This window comes from Drosophila gunungcola, assembly GCF_025200985.1.
Source record: "Drosophila gunungcola strain Sukarami chromosome 2R unlocalized genomic scaffold, Dgunungcola_SK_2 000020F, whole genome shotgun sequence".
NCBI classification, from domain to species: Eukaryota; Metazoa; Arthropoda; class Insecta; order Diptera; family Drosophilidae; genus Drosophila; species Drosophila gunungcola.
The window spans coordinates 80,973-106,238 of record NW_026453174.1 but is presented as its reverse complement, the minus strand read 5'-3'; the positions used below and the strand labels follow the sequence as shown (position 1 = coordinate 106,238).

Sequence of the window (25,266 nt, the reverse complement as noted above, 5' to 3'; positions counted from 1 at the left end):
CATGGGCTGTTTTTCTTTCTTAAAAGGGGGCACTGTTCTTGCTGAAAAAAGTGATTACATCAGCGGCGAAAATAGCCGGACGACGACGGAGTGTTAACAATCGGCAAACACGGCAAGCTGACTTTCTGACTACTTTGCTGACTAACTGCAAAGTGCGGTCAGTAAAATACCTTCACTGGAAACAAAATTCTTGTATTTGGATTATTATAATTACTGCCTGGAAAATAATGTTAATGAAAAGAGAATTATGTTATTGATTTTTCATTTTCTTCGGCCTAAGGAAATTTGTTCATTTGACACCAACAATTCATTGTTCTTTATAGGTTGAACTAAGGCGTATATATATTTTTTTTTTAATTTTCTGGACTTGTAATTTGACAAAAGAAACTTTTTTTAAAGAAGGTTTAAAATAGATTTTGTAAATTTATAACATACAATTTAGTCTTGTATTACATAAATATGTTGATTTTTCTTGTTCTTTATAAAATTGTGTTATTTAATTTCAACAACTACCATTTTTGTAAGTGTTTGTGGCTTGCAATTCGATGTTTAATTTTAATTTCTTTATGGTTGCCACAGGCAGAATTTTTTTATTTTTTGCTTAAGTACTTTCCAGTGGCTTGAAATTTTGTACTAACTCTAAATTAATATTTTAAAAATAAAGCCAGGGCTTAAAGTTTCTTATTCAAAAATTGTATGCATAAGACTTTTAGAATCTAGACGAATCAATAGGGATTTCCAGACTATCTTTGTAGCTTTCGTTGGTCTTTTTGTTCTCTGTGTTGGAGATACGCGGGGGGCGTTTCGCTCGAAACTAATTAATTAAGTTGCTCGCTTAGCGCTGCGTTTGCAGTGTTTGGCCAGCCTTTCTGGTCTTTTCGATTCTCCAGTTTCGCCGCACATGTTCGCTGCTAATTGCCTTTATCAGTGTCGCGCCGGAGAGCAAACAAAACTATCTGCAGGCCCCAGCAGATAGCGTGTAATTGCCTATCGGGGCTTGGGCTCCATTTTGGCCACCTACATTGGGCGGTGATTTGTCACATTTTCGTATTTTCGTATTTTTGCATTTTCAGCATTGTTCGATTCCGCAGTCAGCGCATTCCACTAGATCTCAACGAAAACCCCTTTTTTTTTTTTTTGGTTGTACAATGTACATATTCTGAAGCAATTGTTCTGTGCATGTATCTGATGGATATGCCGTAGTAAATAGGTCGCCAGCCACATGGCCACAAATGTGGCTGGCGACAGGGCGACAAACTATTTTATTTTGTAGCTAATGCGTATCCGTAAGCTTTGTAAAAGCTCTTTTGTATGTACTTCGTATCTGCAAGATACTTTTTACATATTCCCCGCTTTAATTACACAAATTCTGGTTTATTACACACGATCAGGGTTCTAACAGTCCTGTATATATGTACATACATATGTATGTACCGCAGTGGCTTCGTTTATCTTATCTTCGTTTTGTGCTTTTTCAGCCGCCTCTTCTGCTCGTTCCACTCGCTTTTTCGTTTTCTTCTTTTCCATTTTTCTATGGCATCCAAATAGCTGGACAGGCAACTCACTCACACACACAGATACACTTTTTCGAGTGGGGAAAGTAGGTCAATTACACGTGTCGTGTGTGTATGTACATCTGTATTTTATATTTTGTGTGTCGTATTTTGTTGTATCTGCGGCATTTGAACGTTTGGTTTTTATGCTTGGCCAGCATAATCAAACAAGCGCTTTGTTGTCGCTTCTTCGTGATCAAAATTCTGCTATTTGCCCAGTTCTCCATTCCCCATTCTCCATTCTCCACACTCCGTTCTTTGTTTTCCTCTTTTTTTATGCTTTTTTTTTCCTCTGGTTTCTAGGCCAAAACGCTGCAATGGGCGTTCTTCTTGATTTTTTCTTTTGTGGAGTTTTATGGACGGAACTCGGACCGAAGATAACCCACTGGATGATAAATTGGGGGCACTTTTATCTGGTTCTCTATTATACAGAGTTTGGGAAATTCTCAGACTAAAACTCGTTTATGAGTCTCTAGATTAGCTAAGCATTTTTTAAAAAGCCTTTATTCAAAGTTTTATTTTAGCTATTTCAACTAACTTTAAACTTTTAAGAAACTTTTGTAGCTCAAAACAGAAGCTAACATTTTTAATCACCTTAAAAACTGTAAAGAGTGGCTTAAGAGCATGAACTACATTAATAGGAACGTTTTAACCCAAATCTTCTAAGAACCTTGAACTAAAGTTAAGCGCTAATTCGAAAGTTTTATTCTTAGGCACTTATTTAGTATAAATAGTCGCCCTTTGGAGCGTGGTGTTTTTCCCGTGTGGAAAGGACGTTGAAAGGACAAGGAAACCATTGGAATGTGCGGGGGTGGATGATACAAATTATGTACATATGTACATACACACAAGCTGCTTTGGGAGTGAGATAAAGAAGCGCCCAACTTGTATGTGCCAGCAAATTGGGTCAATCGATAAAAGAGGCAGCGACGGTGGCGTCGACTGCGGCACATGCGCCAACAAAGGGGCGGGGGTGTGGGTGGGTGGGTGTGGCGCCCAAGGAGCTTTTCCCTCGATTTTCCTTTTTCCGCAAGCCTGTTGTTGGTAATCCAATTGTAGGTGGGCCAGAAGCGTTCTAAATATATGGCGCCATGTAATGAGCATTGCACATAGGAGTCATGTGCCTTATATACAGAGGCAGAGGGGTATATGTACATACACATTTGGTATACCCTTCCTGCGTTACATGGCTCCAGCAATATGGATTACATCACACAAGGTTCTGCAGCCCGTTGCCTTGTGTATGTGTGCGACTTTTAATATTTTATAGGGCAGCTGTCACTGCTCCACTTGCCAAGCCCCAAAAAACACCCCGAAAAAGCACCCAAAACAGCACCCAAAAAGCACCCAAAAAACCCCCATCGCAGCCACTAACTGCGGCCTCGCAAAGCGGAGTTTGGGGCATATTGTCGTTCCAAGCTGATAAAATAAATAAAGGAGCCGTAATGAATGTTTTTCTTCCAGGGCTGATTAAATTTTTGCCTGCCATTCCAAATATTTTATACCACAAGAATGTTAAACACTGCGGTGCGGGCAAAAGTTTCCCTGGAACTTGGAACTTTATTCTCAGCGGCCTAAAATTGATTTTCTAAGTGCTTTAGGCCATTTTCCAAGTGGCAAAGAAGGAGAAAAGTACTTTCTCGTAGTTTTCTTGGCTGCTTTTTAGTGTCTTTTCTTGGTTGTTTATTTATTTATGGTTATTTACTTATTTTTTACTTTCATTTTAAAGGGAAAATACATGCTGGTGGCTAGTTTTTAAAAAAATAGGTCGCATGCTCTAAAAAATCAATCAAAATCGTTTTGTTATTTTTTAAATAATATATTGTTAGCTTCGTTAAAAGATAAATTAATTATTAAGTATGAGGTACCAGACACAAATAATTAAATTCATTTTATCTCTGTAATTAAAAAATGATCCATTCTGAAGAACTCAAGGAAAACAATTATTTTCACAAAAGTTTTGATTAATTAGAATAAATATTGTTAGCCAAGGCTCAAACCATTTTACATATTTGTTACTTGACTTTTAATTTATTTATAGTTACATATCTACTTTACAGAAGCCGTGTAGAAATTGGGAAACGCTACATTTTCGTGATGTGGCAGCGCTACGTAAAAAGGCGGAAATTTCAAAAACACTTAAGAAGAAAATTGTATTAAATTGATTTTAAAAATCTTCTTGTCCAGAGTACCCAACTTAAATCGCAGCCCAAACGTTAGTTCATTTATTAAAACACTGGTTGATATTATTTGAAATATATTTTATTGGTAGGCAGTTTTGAAGAACATTTGTAATGACATTTATATATAATGAACATGTTTCAAATAATCATTTTCATCTCGCTTTCATTTTGCTCGACTTTCTCCCATTTGTAATATTCTTCTATGTATGTATGTATATAATAAATTTATTTACTTTATTATTATTATATTTTCCCACCTCATCTCTAATCGTTTACTTTGTTTAGTTGCTGCGGTTGCGTTTTTTGTTGTTGTTGTTGTTGTTTACCTTTTATGTTGCTCTTTGTTGTTGTGGTTGATTCTTAATTTGGTTTTTGTTGTTTTTGTTTTTTTTTTATGTCATATACCTTGTAAACTTATGTAGTTTCATATATGTATAATTTATATATATGTGTGTATATATAATGCTTACTATAAGTTACTTAAAAAACATTATATAATAAATATTTACTCGTACTTTATGTATGCCTCCCCTTGTTTCCGTTCATTTTTGCCTACTCCTGCTTAAAGTCTAGTGCTCAGATCGGCAAAATTGTATTTGGATCACAAAGATTTAATGGAAATTGTGTTAAAACTAAAATTGAAATTCAACACCGCAGTGTGGCCGTTCAACTATCGGTGATTTAATCTATTGACTGATCACACTGTGTCAAAACTGACCTTTTCATTTTCCAAAAAAAAGTTCGTCGATCTGAGTACTAGGCTTTACTTCATATATTTGTATAATATATGTATGTATATATATATATCCTTTTATTTTATTTTATTTTTTATTTATCAATAATTATTACCAATATCGTAGATCACCAAACTTGTTTAAAAAAATGTTTACACGAAATTGTTGTTTGTTTTTCTCATTTCTTTGCGGATATTTCGGATATTTCGGTATCGGATTCGGTTTGGGGTGTTTTGGTGTCTTGGGGCCTACACTTCTGCTCTGCCTCCTCCTCTCTATGCAAGTTTTTGCTCCGACTACGATCTTCGGCCTTGATCTTTGATGGATGATGCTTGAAGTATCTATATAATTTGCGCTCTCTTTCCATATCTGCTATGTATATGTTTTTGTATCCGTATATTCCTATATTTTCATCTATCGTATGCTTTGCTCTAGTCATAAATAATTATATATATATAGGTCTATGTACAGAGAAGTACACACTGGGGTTAATTCATCGATAGGTATTGCTCGATCGACTCTCGATCGAGGCTTTCCCATATAAATTCATTTAATCTGTCATCATTTCTCGCCTGATATTCGGGTCTGTGTTAGAGTGTGTGTGTGTTCATGTGTGTGTGTGTGTGTGCCTATATTGAGTTTACAATTTGCTAAATTACATTATTCGAGATTTTGGGTTTTTGCTTGTTATCATTTGATTTATCATTTGTTATTTTCGCTAGATTTTGTATAGAAAAAGTTGTCGAAGCTTTCCTTGCTATTCGTTAGTTTTTTATTCGTATTTGTATTTGTAATTGTATTTGTATTTGTAAGTAGGGTACACGACGGCGGGGATAATATGATTAAAGTGTTTACGGCAAATACTATAAGTAGATAGACCGTTAGTTCATGTTCTTATTCTCAGTTTGTTCGTCACTGCTGCTGCTGCTGCTGCTGTAATTGAGTCTATCTAGGCTAACAATACGATACGTGGTAAGTTAAGTTAAGTAGTTAAAGGCAAACGTTTCATCTTCTATAACTGGAAATCGAGATCGAGATCGAAGGTGAAAGTGACTGAGTGACTGAGTGACTGAGTGACCAAGTGACCAAGAAATTAACTGGCAGCGTTAGGAAATCGCTTTCAAAATGTTGCTTCGCAATGATATCATCTGTTTTGTCGTCGGTTAACATGAGATTAGCGCTATCTTGCTGCAGATATGTTGGCTTTCATCCATCCTTAATGGGTCGTCATTGTGTGGGCGTGTTCAAAGGGTGTTTTTTTGGTGTCAAAGTGTGTTTTTTTGTGGGTGGTTGTATTGTCAACGTGGTGTTTAACTTGTTTTTAGCTTCGGTAGCCAGAGTAATGTGTCCTACGGTGAAGTTTGTTCGGTTTGATTTGTCGATAGTTAATTGTTCTCGTGTTCTTAATGGTCTGCATATAGATTGATGATTACATTATATCGTATATAGTAAAATTTCATATATTATACAGTTCCTGTCATGCTTACATAACTAGACACTTATGTACACTTCTGTCGAGCATGAAGATGTTACTAATTGTTACTTGACTCGCGAACTCGTATTGTTTCCTACCCTTCAGCTGCACCGTAAAACCCGAGGCTCCTGGTATAGGAACTTGTTGGGGAACTTTTATTTTTTTGGCGAGAAAATGGGGCGAAAAGGAGGACCCTAACTTATGTACACAAATCGAACGATCGCAGAACTGAAATCAAAGCAAAGAGTGCAGCTATATCGTAATTTACTTGGTCGTTAATCGATTACCTAAGTGGTGGAGGGGTACTCTATCAATTGAACAATCGATCTCCATTCGTCTAGTATGCGTGGAAGGATCTGAGGATAATTTAAAGCGCTAAAGAGTTTCCCTCTAGGGTCTACTTTCCTTTCGTTCTTGGGTTATGATATAGGCTTGTATGATATGATTGTGTTGTGTCTTTTGCTTCGTCGTTTGCTGAATGTCTTCGTGGTTGGTTTTCTATAGTAACCGAAAGTCAAATGATAATCTAATGATAAGCCCTAGGATTAAACGGACCTTAAATTTCCACTCTATCAATATTCTTGCTTACACTGGCAGTGATAACTCCTTACTTCGTTCTACGTTATCTCACGTAATATTTCCACTTCCCGATTTATGCTTCCTTCTAAGTAAATTATAGGCAACGGAAATGGACTCAATAAAAACACTAATTTCCTGCTATTTAAATTTGGTACTCTACAGTTTGTACACACTTTGCTACTATTCCGCCATAGCTATGTAAATATGCATTATAGGGGTATAAGTCATTAATGTCTGATAACAATAACACTTTTCGCACTTCATCTAAACCAAAAGCAACACTTACGAGTGATCCTGAAACTATCGATCTACTTTATAAGTACTCTTACTAATGCGCATTCACAGCTGACTTGGGTAAAGCTTGCGTAATGGACTCGATCTATTTTGTCGGGGGCTAAGGAACGTGGGGATATCGTGTAGATTTAACTAATTAAAATAGAGATTGCACTTGTTTGTAGTTGATGTTCGAGTTTATTTCTATCGATAATATCCATATTAGCTGATACGAATGGTAGGTAGTGTTCTCCGTTCTCTTTTCGGGTTTATATTGATAGTTCTTTGGTACACGGCTAAAGGCTAGGCAATATAATTTTTTTAATCGCAATGCATGTAACTACAATTTACATGTACACATACATATTTTGAATATATGTTGCTTGTGTCCATATCATATTTGTATTATCTGTGGTTTATCATTTATTGCTCTACATATTGTATCCGTATCTGTATAGATATACCTTTTCCGCTTTGAGTCTGATGCCAATGCTTTATGTACAGTGTGATTGTGTGGGCGTATGATGGGCTGATGTTCATGTTTAACTAACTATAACAGAGGCTAGCATATATATATATATATATATCGTCGATAATTGTAAGTACATGCTGCACTCTGGGTCCAAAGCAGCACTCAGTTGGTTGCTTCTTCAATTGTAATGCAATTACCCCTTCGCTTTTCTCCTCGTTTCGATTTCATCACATTCGCGCAGTGGGAAAACTGATGGCTGATGTGGGGCTGGGTGGGTCTTACTGGAAATAGTATTGGGTTGACTAGGGGGATGCAGTGCCCGAGGACGTAGTCTAAGTTCTGCAGCTCCGACCGACAGAGAGAAAGTGAGGGACAGAAAGCTCTCAAGGGGAAATTTGGGCTAATAAGGTGTCTTGGCTAACGATAAACTTTAAGTTGAGTTCGAGTTTGAGTTCGAAAAAGGATTGAGTTAGTGAGTTAGAGAAAGTTAAGAGAGTTTTCAAAGTACGCTATACGAGCTGACTTTTAAATGCATCCACAATTTGAGTATAGCGGCAACCTAATTACACAATACACATAAATATCAAATAATTTGCATTTCGCATTGCATTTACATGGTGTCATTTACAAATGTGTGTGTGTGTGTGTGTGTGTGTGTGTGTCTGTGTATAGTGAGTGTGTGTGAGTCGTAGAAATACTGCATAGTTGGTATTGGTATCGGCATCGGTAGTATACAAAATAGTAGACAGTGCTTTTGGTAATTTCTTGCTGTTTTGGTTTTTCATTATCGCTTTTGGGTAAATAGTACGGGTGTATTCCTTTTGCCTTATCTGCATCTGTAGATGTGTATATTTTCTGTTTTCTCGGGGGCACTGTTTAGAAAAAGCTCTTCAAGAAGCCAGCTGGCCCAGCCTTAAAATGGAGAAAGAAAAAGGGGCTTAGGAATATCCGAGTATTTTTGAGTTGCTATGAACTTACATCCTGCTGCTGCTGTTGTTGCGTTTGTGCTTGTTTGACTTTGGCTTGAGCGATCTTTAAGGCTCTAAAATGGGGAGAAACGAAATAATTTTAGTCGAAGGTAGTCAATGGTTTATGTTAGCCAAGCACTCACTGCTGCAAATCCATGATGGTCTTCTCCTTGGCATTCTGCTCCTCCTGCGACATTTGTACCAGTTGCAGCAAACGCTCCGTTTCGGTTGCCGCCTTCTTGTGCTCGTCCTTTGTGTTTTGCAGCTCCTTGACGCATCTGGAGTGGGAAAAGCATCATAGTATTAACACACCAAAAAATGTCAATCCACCCGTGGGCGCCAAATAATAAAAATCCCTCCTTTGACTTATCTTAGCCAGCTTAATCTCTAAATGGGAATTAAAGACTTACGCTTCCAACTGTCGCTGAGTGTCCATGAGCTTTTTGTTGAGTTCGCCGGCGGCCGCTGCGCCGCCTCCTTGCGTCTGGAGCGACTTCTCCAGCTGGTCCATCTGCTCCTTGCGCTTGCGCAACTGAACATCGAACTCGATCATCTTCTTCTCCTTCTCCTCCATGTCCTTGCGCTTGGTGTCGATCTGCTTGCGCTGCTCGTCGATGATCTTGCGCTCGCCCTCGGTGGCCTTGGCCTGGTTGTCAATCTGCTTGCGCACCTCCTCCAGCTGCTTCTGTTGCTGCTCCAACTGCTGGCGCTGCACATCGGTGGCGCCAGCTCCCGCACTGGCAGCCTGCTGCAGTTGTTGCATCTGCTGCTGCAACTGTTGCACCTGCTGTTGTAGTTGCTGCACTTGTTGCTGTGCTGTTTGAAGCTGTTTGGCCTGCTCTTGGTTGGACATCTGGGGGAAGGTACTCTTGGTTAATCAGAATCATATTCTTTTTTATGATATAGTAAACTTACCTTGCTCTTTTCCAGCTCTGTGACCAGAAGTTCCAGCTGCTGCTGGAAGCGATCTCGCTCGGTGCAGGCCGCCTGCAGCTCGCCCTTGACCTTCTCCAGTTCCTTGGCGTCCGCTCCACCGGCACTTGCTGCGCTTTGCTGCTGCTGCGCCGCCTGCTGGTGCTGCTGTTGCATCTGCTGCTGCATCTTCTGCATTTGGGCGTGCTGATCCTTGATGTGTTGGTCCATAAGCTAAGCGGGTAAAGGCCAAGCGTATATTATTCACTCTTGTCAAGATGTATGCAAAATGTAAACAAGTTTGGTTGGGTATTTTCAAAAACATTCGATTAAAAGTAATTTGAAACACAGAACCCATAAGGAACTAACTACCAAATGATAATGTTAAATACTTACATATTGACTTAAAAAAATGTGTTAAAATAAGTGATTTGAAATGTGTTAGAAAGTGGTTAAGTTGTCTTGTGCTGAGTGGCATCTGCAATAGGCTTGGCCAATTCGCCCCCATCCTCACCTGAATGCGCTTGTGCATCTCCTGGGCCGCCTTGTCGGCCATGTCGGCACGCCCCTTCTCCTGCTCGATGACCTTGCGCCACGTCTCGATCTCCTCGCGACTCGCCCCCGCTGCCGCCGCCGCTGCAGCCTGGGCCTGGGCCTGCTGGGGACCAGCGGCGGCCAGGGCGCGCTCCGACTCCTGGAGCTTCTGCTGCAGCGCCTGGATCTCCTTCTGCATGGCCTGGATCTCGGCCGGCGAGGCTCCGGCGGGCTGGGCGGCGGCGGCGGCGGGTGGCGGCACCTGGTGGCCGTTGCGCAGCTTGCGGTTCTCCTCGCGCGTCTTCTGCAGCTCCACCTCGGCGGCCTGCAGCTCCTTCTGGAAGTTCATGAGGATCTCCTGGCTCTTCTCCAGCTGCAGCACCAGCTGCTCCCGCTCAACGGCCAGCTGCTTGACATCGGACTCGAGCTTCTGCACGTGCTTCTCCAGCTGCGGATGGGGGGCACCACCTGCTCCGCCACCGGCGGCGGCGCCTGCCTTGTTCGCATGCCGCAACGATTCCCGCTCGGCCTCGGCCTTCTCGAGGCGATCGTGCAGTCGTCCCAGCTCGGCGCCCATGCGCTCGAACTCGATGCGCGTGGACTCGGTGTTCTCCTGCTGCTTGGCCAGATGCATTTGCGCCTTCTCCAGTTCCTTGGCCAAGCGACCGGCCTCCAGCTCGGTGGCGTCGCGCGACTGCAGGGCCTTCTCGAGGCGGTCCCGCAGGCGGTCGATCTCCTGCCGCTCGCCAGCGGACAGAGCGGATGAGGAGGACGTCGACGCGCGGACCGGATCGCCGGGGCTCACCGAGGACTGTTGCAGGCGCAAACGATCGACCTCCTTCAGCAGCTTCTCGTGCTTGTCGCGCGCCTTCTCCCGCTCGATGTGGGCCCGCTCCAGCTCGGAGCGCTGCTTGTCCTGGTTGGCCAGCATCTTGGCCACCTCGCCCTTGGATAGCTCCAGCTGCAGACTGGTCTCGTGCAGCTTGGACTCCATGTTCTGCACCTCGTTCTCGATCTTCTCGTACTTGTCCTTGTACTTCTCGAACGACTCCGACTCGTACTGCGACTTGCCGCGTATGGTCTCCAGCTCCATCAGCGTCTTGTCCAGCTTCTCGCGCAGCCGCTCGTTCTCCTCCTTGAGGCGTCGCGTCTCCCGGCCAAAGGTGTCGGTGTCCTGCAGCTTGCGCAGCTCCACCTGGCTCTTCTCGTACCGGTCGCGCATCTTCTCCAGCTCGACGGCATAGTGGGCGGCCTCCTCCTTGGCCGCCTCCACGCTGGCGCCCGCCTTCGTCTGGGCGGCATGGGCCCGCTCCAGCTCGTAGGTGACCCGCTCCAGCTCCGACTGGAAGTGATCCTTCTCGCCCTGCGCCCGCCGTATGTCCGTCTGCAGCTTGTCGAAGCGATCGCGACTGTGCTCCAGCTCGCTGCGCGCATTGTCCTCGCACTCCTTGGCGCGGCTCAGCTGGAGCGCCGCCCGATCGCAGGCCTCCTGCAGCCGGGTGCTCTCGTCCTGCAGCTTGCGCAGATCCTCGCGTGCCTTGCCCGCGGCCAGTCCCGATCGTTCCGCCTCCACCTCGAGGCGGGCACGATCCGCCTCCGCCGTGTCGCAGCGCGATTGCAGGCGATAGATCTCGTTCTGCGCTCGATCGTACTTCTCCAGCATCTTCTCGAACTCCTTGTTGGAGGTGTCCTTCTCGTCGATCAGCTTCTGGCTGGCATACAGCGCCTTGTCCAGCTTCTCCTTGAGGATCTCCACCTCGGTGACCGCATCGTCGCGCTCCATCTACAACAACAACAATGAAAAGGATTGGTATGTTATGGTAGTGCTACTGACTTGGCCATGGCATTTAGCTACTGATTTACACAAACAGCCAATTTATCCTGGGTTTTCAGTCCAGTTCTCATGCGGTTTTTCAATAACAATATGCAGTACAGACAATGTATTTTAGTATAGAGTTTAGTTTTTAGTTTTTGGGATGGATGGCCAATTGTTTTGGGTTTCGTTTTGGTCGCTTTGGTGGCAGCGGGTACCTGTTGGGTGTCAATTACCTGCAGTTTCTGCTGGATGGCGTGCGACTTCTCGTAGCGCTCCTTGAGGACCTCCAGATCGGTTTGCATCGCCTCCCGGTCGCGGGCCGCCTTCATCAGGAGGGTCTGCGCCGACTCCGAGCGCTCCTTGAGCGTCTCCAGCTCGTCGGAGAACTGGTCCCGCTCCTTCTGGATGCGACCCAGTTGCACCTGGCATTGCGTAGTTGTGTGTTTTTCGTTTTTCGTTTTTCGTTTTTTTTTTTTTTTTATTGTGAGTGATGTGGTTTGTGACAGTCGAAAGATAGTTACGCATACGTAGATATATATGTTAGGGATAAATAGTTATAGTTATGTACAAGGCGTGTGGGAGGTTAAAGGGGTTTTGGGAATTTGGGAATTTTGGGTGTTAAGCAATAGCAATCACATCGATCTAAGCGAGGTTTCAGTTGTGTTAGTTAATAGTCTATCTCTGGGGGGTTAGCACAACACAGTTACGTTTACAGTCACAGATTTTCGGTTAGCTAGTCTCTTCGAAGATGGGTGTGTATGTGTGTGTCTGGTTTCTGGGGGGGGCGGGGGGTGGTGGGCTGGAATTGGGATCCGGGCATACCTGCGTCTTTTCCAGCTTCTCGCGAATGCGATCCGTGTCCAGGGAGAGGGTCTCCCGCTCCTTCTGCATCCTGGCCGCCTGGCCCAAGGCCTTGTCCAACTGCGACTGCAGGTTGTCGTAGTCGTAGGTGAGCTTCTCCTTCTCCAGCACCAGGCGACGGTTCTCCGTGCCCGCCTTGTCCAGCTTGTCCTGCAGATGATCCACCTCGTTCTGGGCCTTGTCCAGCGAATTCTGCAGCTTCTCATGCTGCAGCTGCGACTTGCCCAACGTGGCCTGGGTGCGCTCCATCTCCTCCTTGATCTTTTCCACCTCGGAGAAGGCCTGTGCAACGGATGGGTGGTTGGGTAAGTGAGGATGTAGAGGTTGGTTGGTTGGTTGGTTGGTTGGTCGGTAAGTTGTGTTTTATGGGTCTTTATCGGTTGGGTGCTTAGCTAGTTTTGCCTACCCGGTCACGATCGGCGTGGATGCGCGAGACACCGCTCTGCGCCTTCTCCAGCTCCTGGCGCAGGCTCTCCTGCTCGCCCTGGGCATTCTCCAGCTTCGCCTTCAGCCGGTACACCTCGCCCTGGCTCTTCTCCAGCTTCTCCTGCAGGGCGGCCGCCTCCTCACGTGCCCTTTCCGCATCCGACTGTTGTGGTTTTGGTTTCAGGTTTCAGGTTTCAGGTTTTTCGGTCGATTTTCGAATGATTCGTTATCAATCGATCGTGGGATCGAAGGGTTTATCATGTTGTAGAGGTGGGGTAGAGTGGATGTTGGATAACGGATATTATTTACAGGCCATTATGTGGGACAAAGGTTCTTAAATGACTGATTCGACTGACTGACTGACTGACTGACTGACTGACTGAATGTCTGACTGATTAGTAGACACAAAACAGAGGATTAAGGTAACAAACGACAAATATAACGACAAATAGTACTTAAATTACAATAACGATTACGAACACGATCACAACGACTAGCGAGCGATAGAGAGAGCGATTAATGCTGCGAGCTAGCGGCTGACATTGAGAGAGATATAGCGCAGGAATCGGGAAAATTAAGAGAAAGGTGGATAGTTTGGAGGAAATAGCTTTCAATTGAAGTGGTTTTTAAGGTTGTAAGAGATTGCGTACTTTAGGTAAGACTTGAATATTAGTTAAAGACTTAACAATGTATTTTAAACAGGAAAACTTATTTTAATTTTTTTACTTTATTTTTTTTTTTATTTTGTGAAAATTGTTATAAGGGGAAAAGGGAAAGAAAAAAGAGATATCTAACAAACTTTATTCTGGGATATTTTGCAAAACACTTTAATCGAATGTAGGAGAGGCAATACATTATGAATGGCAGAAAATAAAAGGGTAATGGCTTAGAACAGACGGACCCGAAACACTGGGCCAACACATGGCGGGCATTTGAGAATGAGTTCGCGATGAAGTAAACGACCACAGATGGCTCATTAGTGCAAGAGGAAAGTAAGGGGAAATTAAAGAAAGTGCGAGAGCAAAGTAAGGCAAAGTGTGCGTTTGAAATGCTAGCGGATGTGTGGGTGTCAATGTTTTTGTGAGAGCGAGTGAGCAGTTGAGTCAATTAACTGGGCATATAAGCAACTTTCCGCTTCCTTCTGTCCGTTTGTGTTCGTGTCTGTTTGTTGGGTAAAAGTCATGGGGGAAATGCTCCAAAAGCTGAGCTACCGGAATTACTTTGTCATACTTTGCTTTCATCCGGTTTTGGGGCAGGTTTACCGGAAGTGTGACATATGAGCTCAGGGCATTAAATCGTACAAGGTCAATCGATGTATGCTTTATGCTATATTTATAGGCATGTGTTTATGGGTATGTATATGCTGGTATGGCTATGTTAGTACTTCAGGCAATGCAAGTTACATTAAATTGAACAAGTGACAGATTGCAACTAGCTTTGGTTAACTTTTTTTTTTTTTGTTTTTTGTTTTGGGTTTTCTTTGGATTACTTTGGCATAGTCAGATGCAGTTCAAGTTTGCAATCGAATTCAATTACGGTTAGTTGCTTTACTAAGAACTTGTTTGATTGATTGATTGTTTGGAAGCGGTTTTACTCACAAAACGTTTTTCAGTTTCGCCCTATATATAGAGAATGAATGTAAGCACAACGGTTTGGATAGAGTTTGGTTTTAGTATACATTGTCTCAACGGTAATATTCGCAATAAATTGTACAATTACATTTACAGATTACTACATTTACAATTACGGTTACGGTTACGTTAAAGTTAATATTAAGTAAGTTACGAAAGAAGCAAACAAAATAAAAGGAGTTTAAATCGCGTTGAACATCTTTATCCCATTATCCCTAGTGAAAAGGACTCAGCATGTTTGGCCATAGCAAGTGCTCGGGTTGGTTGGTTTTTGTGTGTGGTTTGGGATGGCATGTTGCAGCAGAGAAAGTTATAGACAGGTGGATGGGGTCCCTCGATTGTGTTCTGTGTGGGTGTGAAGAGATCTCCTCATTGCCAGGCGAAAGTTTGGTCCATCAACAAAGCACACGCACACCGAGTTACGATTTATATAAATATCAATATATATATAATACACACACAGATAGTTGTACTTGTATATGAGAATTGCACTTGCAATTGCGATTGAATTCGGAGTTCGAGATTTATACAGTAACGTATAGGTAAATAATATATGTAAGGCTAAACTAAAATAGCATTCGGATATGCATATCGATATATGTATATGGCTGTCTCGGTTCGCAGGCAAATGGGGGAGTTTGTGGACCATACCTGCGTGACTCTCAGCTCGGCCTGGGTGCGTCGCAGTTCGGCTGAGGCCTTGTCGGCCCGCTCCTGGGCGCGATCCAGCTCCTGGGACGTGGTCATCGTGGTCCGGCCAAACGTTGTCTTTCGGCGAAACGGGAAACATTGAAATTAGTTGGTTGACCACAAATGGGGGCGGATAACAAGTGCAAAATAACAATCGAAAGCAGTTAAAGGCATTGGCAAATGTTCATTAAGTGTTCATTAAGATTGTTTCGAATACGGTTGATGTGATGTGTTTATGGATGAGAGTCCAGCAGGCGAGCTGATTACAAATGGATCCAATCCATGAGAAGCTGTGAATGATTCAATGAGATTTTTGGATTTGGATTTGGATTTGGACAGATATTTGTGCTTTGGGTGCATTTGACGCTTGGTTCTCTAAATTTGATTTCGATTTCGATTTCGAAATTCGAAATTCGAAAGGCGTGAGGAGCTGCTTTTTGGGTCTAAATAGAACTTCAGGCTGCTATTGCGTTTTGTGGACTAGGCTGGGTGAGCGGCTTTGGCCGACTTACCGATATCTTGCCCGTTTCGAACATTAACTTTTGTACATTCTGCAAGAGTACGATACGAACATAGTTTTATATCTTAATCTTAGGGTACGCTTATAGGAACGTATGTAACATATTCAACTCATTCACACCTTCGGTTGTCTGCACAGCGATTAAATCAAAACCCAACTAGGCGACTAGGCGACTAGGCGGTTAGGCGAGTGCTGCTAATCCTGTCTAAGTATCTAAGTGCGCAATATGTCAGGGCTTTATCGGATCTGAAATCGTTGGTGGAGGGTGGTGGCTTGGTTGCTTTGGTTGCTTTGGTTGGCTAAGTAAGACTTCAGCCTGCTGGCTCTAAATGGCGAATGAAAGTTCAGTTGAGGGCAGGCAAACTAAATATTAAGTGTTCTGGATAGTAACGAGTGCTAGTTACATGGTAAGACATACGACATACGATATATGGGTTTGCGATACATAAAAGGTGCGCTTTTTGCATAATAGCGATATTCGTCACGTTTTCGTTGGGAACTAATTACTATAATCGACACTATGATTCGTGTTATCTTTATGAAAACAAGATAAATGTGTTTATTTACGATCTTACAAATACGATATTCGGTTACAATCTCAAAATGAATACTTTTAACTTTTAATTGTTTAGAATTCAAACTACTTTACTCGAAAGCTACGATTCTCGATATTATGCAATCTAGTTGTTAATTGGAAGTTTGGAATTCGGATTTTTGGGCTTACTTTGTGTAGTGTGGTCTGTTCTTCTAGCTGCATCTATATTTGGTTTTTGGTTGGGTGAGTTTTTTATTTTTATTTTAGGTTGATTGGTTCATGTTGTAGTTATTATTATTATTGTTGTAGTTGTTGTTGGGTAGTTGGGATGCGTAATGTGTACATGTAAATACATATTCAGATACAGATATATATATAGATATAGATATAGATGTAGATACAGATAGCACATAGATATGTGTATGCATATGGGTTCATAGATTATCGATAGCAGTATGTATGCAAGTCTCTCGATTATATGTACACAGCTCAAACATACATACGAACAGACTGAAGTATGATAGTAGTATGATAAGTTATTGGGTAAAGTCGGGGGGTGGTGTGGAACTGGTCATAATGCACGAGTACCTGCGAACGTTCCAGATCGTGTTTCAGCCGCTCGTTCTCCAGCTCCAGGCGGGCGATCCTCTGCTTGGTGGACTCCCAGTCGGCGCTGCTCCGGCCCATTTCGCAGGTGGCCTTCTCCAGCTCGGCCTTCGACTTGCCCAGCTCGCTCTGCGACGCCTCCAGCTTGATCTCCAGCCGCTCCCGCTCGGTGACCGCCCGCTCCAGCCGCGTCTGCAGCTTCTCCACCTCGCTCTCGGCGGCCCGCAGCTTGATCTTGTAGTCGGCCACCTCGCGCTCGTGCAGATCCCGCTCCTCCTGCTTCTCGTGCTTCGGCCCGGTCGCGCTGGTCCCGCAGCTGGGCCATCTGCTTCTCCTTGTCGCCGATGGCCTCCTCCAGGCTGGTCAGGGCGCCCTCGGAGCTGCTGTGGTGGGCCTGCATGGCCGACAGACGGGCCCGCGCCATGTCCACCTGGTTGTCCTTCTCCTTCAGCAGATCCTCCAGGTTCTCGATCTAGTGGAAGAGAGCGGGCATTGAGCAGCTAGCACTCGGAAAAGGGATTGCTCAATGTTGACCTAAACTTAAGCTGCATATTTTATTCGACTACCATTCTACTCTATTTTGGCAATTGATATAGAGTTTCAACATCCTCGGGAGATTTACAAACTGTAACTAAAATTCATTTAATTAAAAAAAACTATTATTTAAAAATCTCCTCAAATTTTGTGAATTTTTGTGATCCACTCCTATTTATCCTCCCAACTAATTTCTACCTATTAGTATCATTTTCTTTGGGAGTTAGTAAGATAGTAAGATATCACATATTTGAGTACTATATACATTACTATATGTATTTAAATGTGTGTTAACAAGTTAAAGAAGAACATTTTGGAACTTAAAATAATCTTTAAGACAGGAAGCTTTTTGTAGGGATATTTTGGTCAGTAAAAACTCAAAAAACACAAACCTATAATTTTTGTATGAGCTAGTCTAAGCAAACTAAATAAAACATGTTTGTCTTATACTGTTCAAGCTATCTGTAATTAAAAAACAAAAACATTTTAAACTCCTCAGACGATTCTACAAAGTCATAATTTTTGTTGACCTCATTTTTACGATATTGGGACAAAAAAAGTTATAGCCTGTTTTATTTATATTGTTATGCATTTACACATTGTCTACACTTTTGAGTTACTAACTTTAGTGAGGATCTGCAAGGGATTGGAGGGGTGGAGGGATTGCGAGTCTAACCTTGCGCTGCAGGACGCTGATCTTGCGGTCCTTGATGTCCATGTGGTCCTTGAGCTCGGTGAGCTCGCTGGTGAGGCGATTGCGCTCCTGGACCGTCTGCAGCGTGCCCTGGGTCTTCTTCTCGATCAGGCGGTTCTTCTCCTCGAGGCGGGCGCGCATCTCCTCGACGTCCGTCTGCAGCATGTTGTAGTGCTCCTCTTTGGCACATAGCGACTCCTTGAGCACCGCTATGTGCCGCTGGTAGTCCTGACGGGAATTACTTTACTGTGCAAACGACAAACTTGGGCGCGCGCGAGCGTTTCAATTTACCTGATGCTGCTCCTCGAGGGTTTTCATTTTGGCCGCCATCGCCAGGATCTCTTGATCCCTTCTCTGTATTTCAAGACGGAATTCGTCCAGCTGGGATTTCGATTCGATTCGATTCGGTTGGTTGGGAGGTGGGTGGAGTATTTTTGTTTTGATTTTGATAGAGGGGTTGGAAAGGAACAAGTACAGATAACATTAGATCAGAGAGTGTTGCCAAACATTAGGGTTGCCTGGGCCGGGAACGGATCCTTAGCCAGGACTACAGATACGTGGTGGTTGGTGTTCTTGGTCTGCTTGTTGTCTCAAAGTATCATTTGCTGTTGCAACTGAGTGTGAAATGAGCGATTAAGAGGTGCGGACAGCGAGCTTACGCTTTGCAGAGGATGAGAGTTGGTGGATGGTGAATGTCTTGGGGCCCCCACCCAAATCCCCCCTTTATATGATATATATTTTGGTTTAGTTTGGCACCCGTTGCCCTCGTTGGGTGTACTTCTCAATATTACCGTGTGTTGTGGGTGTGAGTGTGTTCGGTTTTGGTGTGTGTTTTGATGGGTTCTTTAGGGGCTTCGGACTGGTTAACTAGTTTGGTTGCTTTTTTCGGAACGACGTTCGACGTTCGGTTTTCGTATGTAATTTTATTGTTTGCTTTCGAAAAGTTTCCATTTTATAATGCTTACAGCTAAGGTTAAGTTAAACAGATTTCGAGAATATTCTTGCTTGTCGGAATTAAGTCTGAATGCAATCTTAATTAGGTTTACAGTTAAATCATTGTATAAATAGTAAATCCCGTGGGATCATAAATGTATATGCGTATAATCAGAATATTAACCATAATTATTCAAATACAATACAAGTATATAGAGTGTTATGTATAATGTGTATATCTTATATCAATATTCAAATGCCTCGTTTCTTGTTCTGTTCGTCGTCTTGTAGAAAAAGGTTACAAATCAAACTGAGTCGAAGAGGAGAATCAAGTTTGGCTGAGCAACAAGAACAACAGAAGTAGGAAAAGCTAGTGGATAGTATCCTTGTATCTTTGTATCTTTTTATCTACTTATCTATTCACACGCTCGCACATAAGTGCTGTCTTTTGAATTGGCTAGTGATAAGCTTTTTATCTTTCGGTTACGCTCACATGTATATATATATATACATATATATAAACAATTGAAAAAAGTTTATCTATGAACACAATTTCTGTTTGTGTTTTGTTTTGGTTTGTTATACGATTGCTGCATATTTTACGGGGTTCTCAAACTACGAACTACGACTAGGCAAAATTAAAGTAACTCCAGATTCATTTCTCCATATCGATTCGTCTAGTATATATTTAACCACTACTTTAACAAGAATTTTTACTTTCTTTGAGAAATATCTATGCATAAATTTTCGATTTTTCAAGCACAAAACACAAGTTAGCACGTTATAATCGAAAGTCCGACTAAAAAGTATTCAATAGCATAGCATGCGTTCATTGTGAGTTTCAATCAATTTTGGTTTTTGATTTGGGGCATGAAAAAGAACAAAATGTTTGCCAGAGATTCAATGGAGTAGCATTCTATATATTTTTTTGTATACTTATCGATGCCTATCGATTTTTGAGTGTATAAAGCGCTTCTTCGAATACGAAATACAAACACTAGTCGAGTCGAATACATAATAATAATACAATACAATAATAATATTCGCATAGACACATTTTGAATGCTTCTTCGTTTCACTTTGCTTGATGTCTCAGACACACAAAAACTAATTCAACCAAATCGTTTCGATCCGTTGCGATTCGATTCGATTCGTTTCGATTCGTTCGATTCGATTTGATCTCCACCTAATCGCTTCTAGATTGCACATATAAATTTCCATGTTTTCGTTCATAATTGACCTTCATTGCTAATCACACGCTAGTTTGTTTATAACTCTTGCATTTGCTTTTGCTGGGGAAGGCTTTTGGGGGAGTTAAAACTTAGTGTTACTTATATACGGGGCGGAAGAAAGTTAAGTTACGTAGGTAAATAATGGCTCTATGCAACTTATGCCCACTAATGCGAGAGAAAAAGTTATAATGGGGCTGGTTAGGCTTCTGGTTAGTTAATAGGTAGTTAGTAGGTTGGGTACAGGAGGTCCTTGATGGTGTGGAATTAACAGGACCATGCAAGGGCTCGTTACTTATTCGATTACGCTTATAGTTATAGATAGAGTGTGTGTCTGTGCTGCACTAACAATTGGCTAAGTTGTCGAATGTTCATACTAAGTACGAGTTACTCTATAGGTTTTGATTTAATAAAATGTTAAGCTTCGTTTTGGTTTTTTCGTTTTTGGTTTTTTGGTTTTTTGGTTTTTGGTTTTTGTTTTTCGTTTTGTCAGCTCGCAAAACTTGCAACTTTCACAGGCGAGACAAGTTTAAAGTAAATGTTATTTCATTTCGCATTTTTGGTTTTTGTGTATATATAAATTGTTGTTATTTGTGAGTAAATCTCATTTAGTTTTATATACAGTCTTTTATCTTTGAGAGTCAAGAGCAAGGTTCTACAATTTCCACAAAAAAAAAAAACAAAAATAAACAACATCCACAACAATTCGAAATCGATTCTTTTTTTTATTTTGTATGCCCTGAGTGCTCTATGCAAAGAACGAAAATCAAAAAATCATAACTTTTTGTTTCGCTTTTACTGTTGCTACTTTAAAATGGCACATGAAACAATAGTTCTCCCTCGCCACACTCCATTGCGAACTTGTCTTAGCCTAGATCTACTAAGAGTATTCCACATTATTATCATATATGTTGTATATTGTATGTATGTATAATACTTGGTGTCTTATCTTCTCCCTACGCGAGAACTGGTTGATGCAGAGGAAAGCGTTAAATGCAGATCGGCCAGTTGTCTATATAGGCTATAGGGTATGCCCATATAGACGCTCTGACCTTCCAATTGGGTTCTTACGTTCGTTCGTTCGTTCTCTGATTGTTGTTATCATAGGATACAGATGATGCTGATTCTGATTCTGATTGATGATCTCGATGATCTTTCGATGAGTTGAATTTCGATGTTGGGGGTGGTCATATTTCAGGGGGTGATGATTTTCAAGGGTTTCAAAGTTTTTTTTTAGGAGTCTAGGGATAGCGTGTCTACGTCAAATTTAAAACTTACTTGTCGCTTATGCTCTTGCGGCAGTTTCGGGTAATCTAAGTCTAGTTTCGAGTATGGCAGATGGTGGTGATGGTGGGCTTGATGCTGCTGCTGCTGGAGCTGCTGATGGTGCGAATGCGAGTGCGGATATGCCGTGTGATGCGTATGATGCGATGCGGTTGGGTGGTGCGAATGCGGATGCGAGATCGGATGCTGATGCTGATGCGGATGCAGATGCGTATGTGAGTGGGCCGCATGATGCAGTCCGTCCACATAGTCCCGGGCACTGCTGGCCAGCGTGCCGCCAAAGGGTCCGCTCGTGTTGGCCAGCGCCGCCAGCGGATGGGTCTGCAGGTGATTCTGATGCTGGTGCACATGGTACTGGTACTGCGGATGCATCTGCTGCTGCACCGACGCCTGGATGTGCGAGTGTCCCAACGGCGGTCCCTGAGCTCCTCCCCCGTAGTGCTGCGTGCCGGCGAACTGCTGCTGCAGGTTGTAGGCCAGAGCGGCGGCCGATCCTGCCCCCATCTGCCCCCCCTGATTCTGGTAGTACTGCGATATGGCGGGATTGGAGGCGTGCAGCGACTGCTGGGCCATCAGCTGGCGCTGCTGCTGGAAGGGGGCCAGCGGATTGCCCAGATAGCCCAGATCGCTCTGGTAGGGACTCACGCCGTAGCCACCCCCGTACTTGCAGCCATAGCCCCCCGCCGTCGTGGCCGCCGCCGTCGTCGTCGGGTAACTGGACACCAGGTTCGTCACCGAGTAGGCCGGCCGGAGTCGTGCCGCCGCCGCAGCCGCACTCTGTGCCGCCGTCAGTTGCGTGGGCAGGACCTGCTGCGCCTGCGGCTGGAAGTACATGTTCGGCTGCGAGGAGAAGCTCGTCGACATCTGCATGAGGTTGTCGTTGAGGTACGGCGGTGATGTGTCACCCGGATGCAGCGTGGGGTAGCTGGACACCACGCGGCCCAGTCCCATGCCCGTGCCCGTGGGCGTGGTCACCAGCTGGCCCAGTTGGCGGGCCTGGTTCGTGAGATTGAGGATCTGCGAGCTGCGCGATATCGACTTGTGGGCCTCGTTCAGCAGATTGACGATATTGGAGGAGCTGGTCTGTTGCAACGGTGGCGCCGGATAGCCGTAGACATCATTGTACATGGTGGCCGACGGCAGGCCGGCGATGCTATACCGCCTTCGCCGGATCGGCGATGTTTGGCAGGGTCCGTATATCTGCGGATCGTACAGTCCGTATCCACCGGCTGCCGCTGCTGCCGTTGAAGTCGATGGGCCGTACAGGTCGTAGCCACCGCCGCCGACGCCGCCGCCGAGGGGGCCGTAACCATTGGCCGATCCGTAGGACAGGGGTCCCGGACCGTAGTACTGCCCGATAATGTCCGGCAATGGGGGACTGCTTCCGCTGGCGCCCGTGTAGTTATTGTACATCTGAAACGGGCGATTTCAAATGGTTTGGTTGCTGTAACTGCTGTGACTGACTGACTGACTGGTAGTTTTTTTTTGGGTTTTCTTTGGTCGGTTTTCTGTTATTCTGTGGTGTCTATATAGAAAGCTGTAGTTGTTGTTGTTATTGTTATTGTTGTTATTGTTGTTGGTTGGTTGGGTCTGGTGTTATCTGTTATCTATTTCGATTTTCCGGCTTCGATGCTTCACAGCTACAGCTTTTGTCAGCTTTTGCTTTAGCTTTTTCATTCATGATCATGATCGTGGCTTAACAAACATTAGCTATCTATATATCATATTTACATATATTTATAAATTTATATATATGTATCGAGGTTTACATTTAACATTGCGAAATGCGATTTTTACCCGAAACACTTACGGACTATTCTGGCCCCATATATATAGTATGTGATTAATTTGCTTAGTTCTTGTTATCATTATTTTTGTTGTTTTTCTACAAGTTCTTCAGTTATTTTTGGTATTTTTTTCTGTTCGACTTTACACTTTTTGCGCTTAATTTACAATAGGGTTTTGTAATAGTATGAGATTTGTTGATTATGAGTTATGACTTTTCGGTACTGTTTGGTTCTCTTTTTGTTTTCTTTTTTTGTTGGTTTTTTCCATTGGTTAACTTTCGTTTGGCTTTATATGTTTAGTTATATAGTTGGTTCTGAGGCACTTTCAACGGCTCTTGTTGGCACCCAAAAAAAGTTCAACAAGGGCGGGGTTGGGGGGTATTTGGTTTTGGACGCATTTGTGTGTGTGTTAATGTCTAAGTGTGTGTGCCGAGAAAGGGGGTGTGGTTTGGTTTTTGGGGGGCGAAGGGCGGAGGGCAGGCGCAACATGAAATGTGTGTCACTTGGTTGACAGCCACGAGGATGTCGTTGGTTTTTGTATCTATTTATGTGTGGATGGCTGTATCTTTGTAACTGAACGTGTGTATGTGGCCCTGTAAGTGTGTGTATGAATGTATCTGTGTGTGTGTCGATGCTTCTCTTTTGTTGCTGTATTTGACTTGGGTTTCGTATGATCAACGTGGCATACAAATGCAACTCGGATTTGATTTCGTATTTCTCAGGTATATATTTTTGGGTATCGGTATTCGGTATTCGGTATTTTTTGTTTTATTGTACAATTTGCTTTTGGTATTTTGTTTGTACGCAGAAAAGAAACATAAATATTCGTATAACAATATATAGTTCAGATGCATTATAGAAATAACGTGCAAAAGTATATTTGTTAAATAATTTGGTTCGGTGTGTTGGAGAAAACAAACAAAATATATATTCATATAGTTGTTTAGACAGACAGTGAGCGAGAGATAGAGAGAGAGAGATAGTGTGTGTGAAAGTGGCAGTCAGAGTTTTGAGATTGAGTTTTAGAAAGAGACAGTTACATAGAGACTTAGATAGAGAGAGAGAGAGAGACAGATGGTAAAAACGCAAGTAGTGTGTGACAGACAGAGCAGAGTATCTTTTCTTTTCTTTAGCCTTTATTTGTTAAAAGTGTCTTTCTTTCAGTGTACGTGTTTTGGTGAGAGAGGGTCGGAACTGAGTGTGTATGTGTGTGTCTGTGAGTGTGCGAGTGAAACCCATCATGAAGAAAGTGTTGTTGTTTGAATTGTTGCATTGCGTGTTGTGTGAGAGTTCGATTTTGAGTGGATCCGGTCAACGTACGTATTAATTAGTAAGTTCGATATTTACAAAAACCAAAAAGTAATATATCATACACAAACACGAGCACACATCCATATGTGCACACAGACACATGTGAATGTGTGTAAGTCAGGTGCAACGACACGGCAACAATTGTTGCCTATTTTTCGGCCTTGAGGTGGGCTTGGAATCTGGGTTTTAGTGGGTTTTTGGGGGTGGGTCGGAAATCTGGGCTTGGGTTCTCGGATCTCGGGTCTCGGTCTGTCTTAAGCGGAGTAACGCAATTAATATCAAAAACAACATACTGCAGAGTAACATATTTATATAGATAGTTGTAGTTGCTGATATTCGTATATATATATATATATAAAGAGCGACAGAGACAGAGAGAGAGAGAGAGAGAGAGAGAGAAGGAGAGTGAGGATGAGAGAGTGAGTGGGAGAAACAGAGACAGAAACAGAGAGGAAGGAGTATATATTCATATGTTTGTTAGCCATATTGTGGATATATATACACGTCGTAATTGTTTTATCATTTTATCGTCAAAGAGTTGTCAGTATATGAAAGATTCGCTTTCGCTTTCTTCTTCTTTTCTTTCCTTTCTTCCGTCTACTCGAAGTATTAATCAATTTGTTATTGCTTTCCCTTTGGTCTTTTTTGTTATTTATATTTATTTTGATATTTTATTATTTTTTTTTTTTGGTATCGTGCGAAAATATTACAAAAGCATATTGTAAAT

At 42.8% G+C, this 25,266-nt stretch overlaps 1 protein-coding gene across 1 annotated transcript in view; it reads right to left on the bottom strand.

Moving 5' to 3' along the window:
• Window positions 1–4,538: 4,538 nt before the first annotated feature.
• The window catches only part of LOC128256542 (plectin), a 38,884-nt gene continuing 18,156 nt past the window's right edge, over window positions 4,539–25,266 (bottom strand). The window contains 16 exon segments of the mRNA XM_052986974.1: window positions 4,539–8,180; window positions 8,247–8,310; window positions 8,380–8,514; window positions 8,647–9,089; window positions 9,152–9,382; window positions 9,663–11,465; window positions 11,732–11,920; window positions 12,321–12,641; window positions 12,766–12,948; window positions 15,068–15,184; window positions 15,619–15,657; window positions 16,750–17,055; window positions 17,057–17,239; window positions 17,978–18,223; window positions 18,287–18,376; window positions 21,436–22,854. Coding sequence (XP_052842934.1) covers window positions 8,145–8,180; window positions 8,247–8,310; window positions 8,380–8,514; window positions 8,647–9,089; window positions 9,152–9,382; window positions 9,663–11,465; window positions 11,732–11,920; window positions 12,321–12,641; window positions 12,766–12,948; window positions 15,068–15,184; window positions 15,619–15,657; window positions 16,750–17,055; window positions 17,057–17,239; window positions 17,978–18,223; window positions 18,287–18,376; window positions 21,436–22,854 — 5,805 coding nt within the window. The 3' untranslated portion in view covers window positions 4,539–8,144.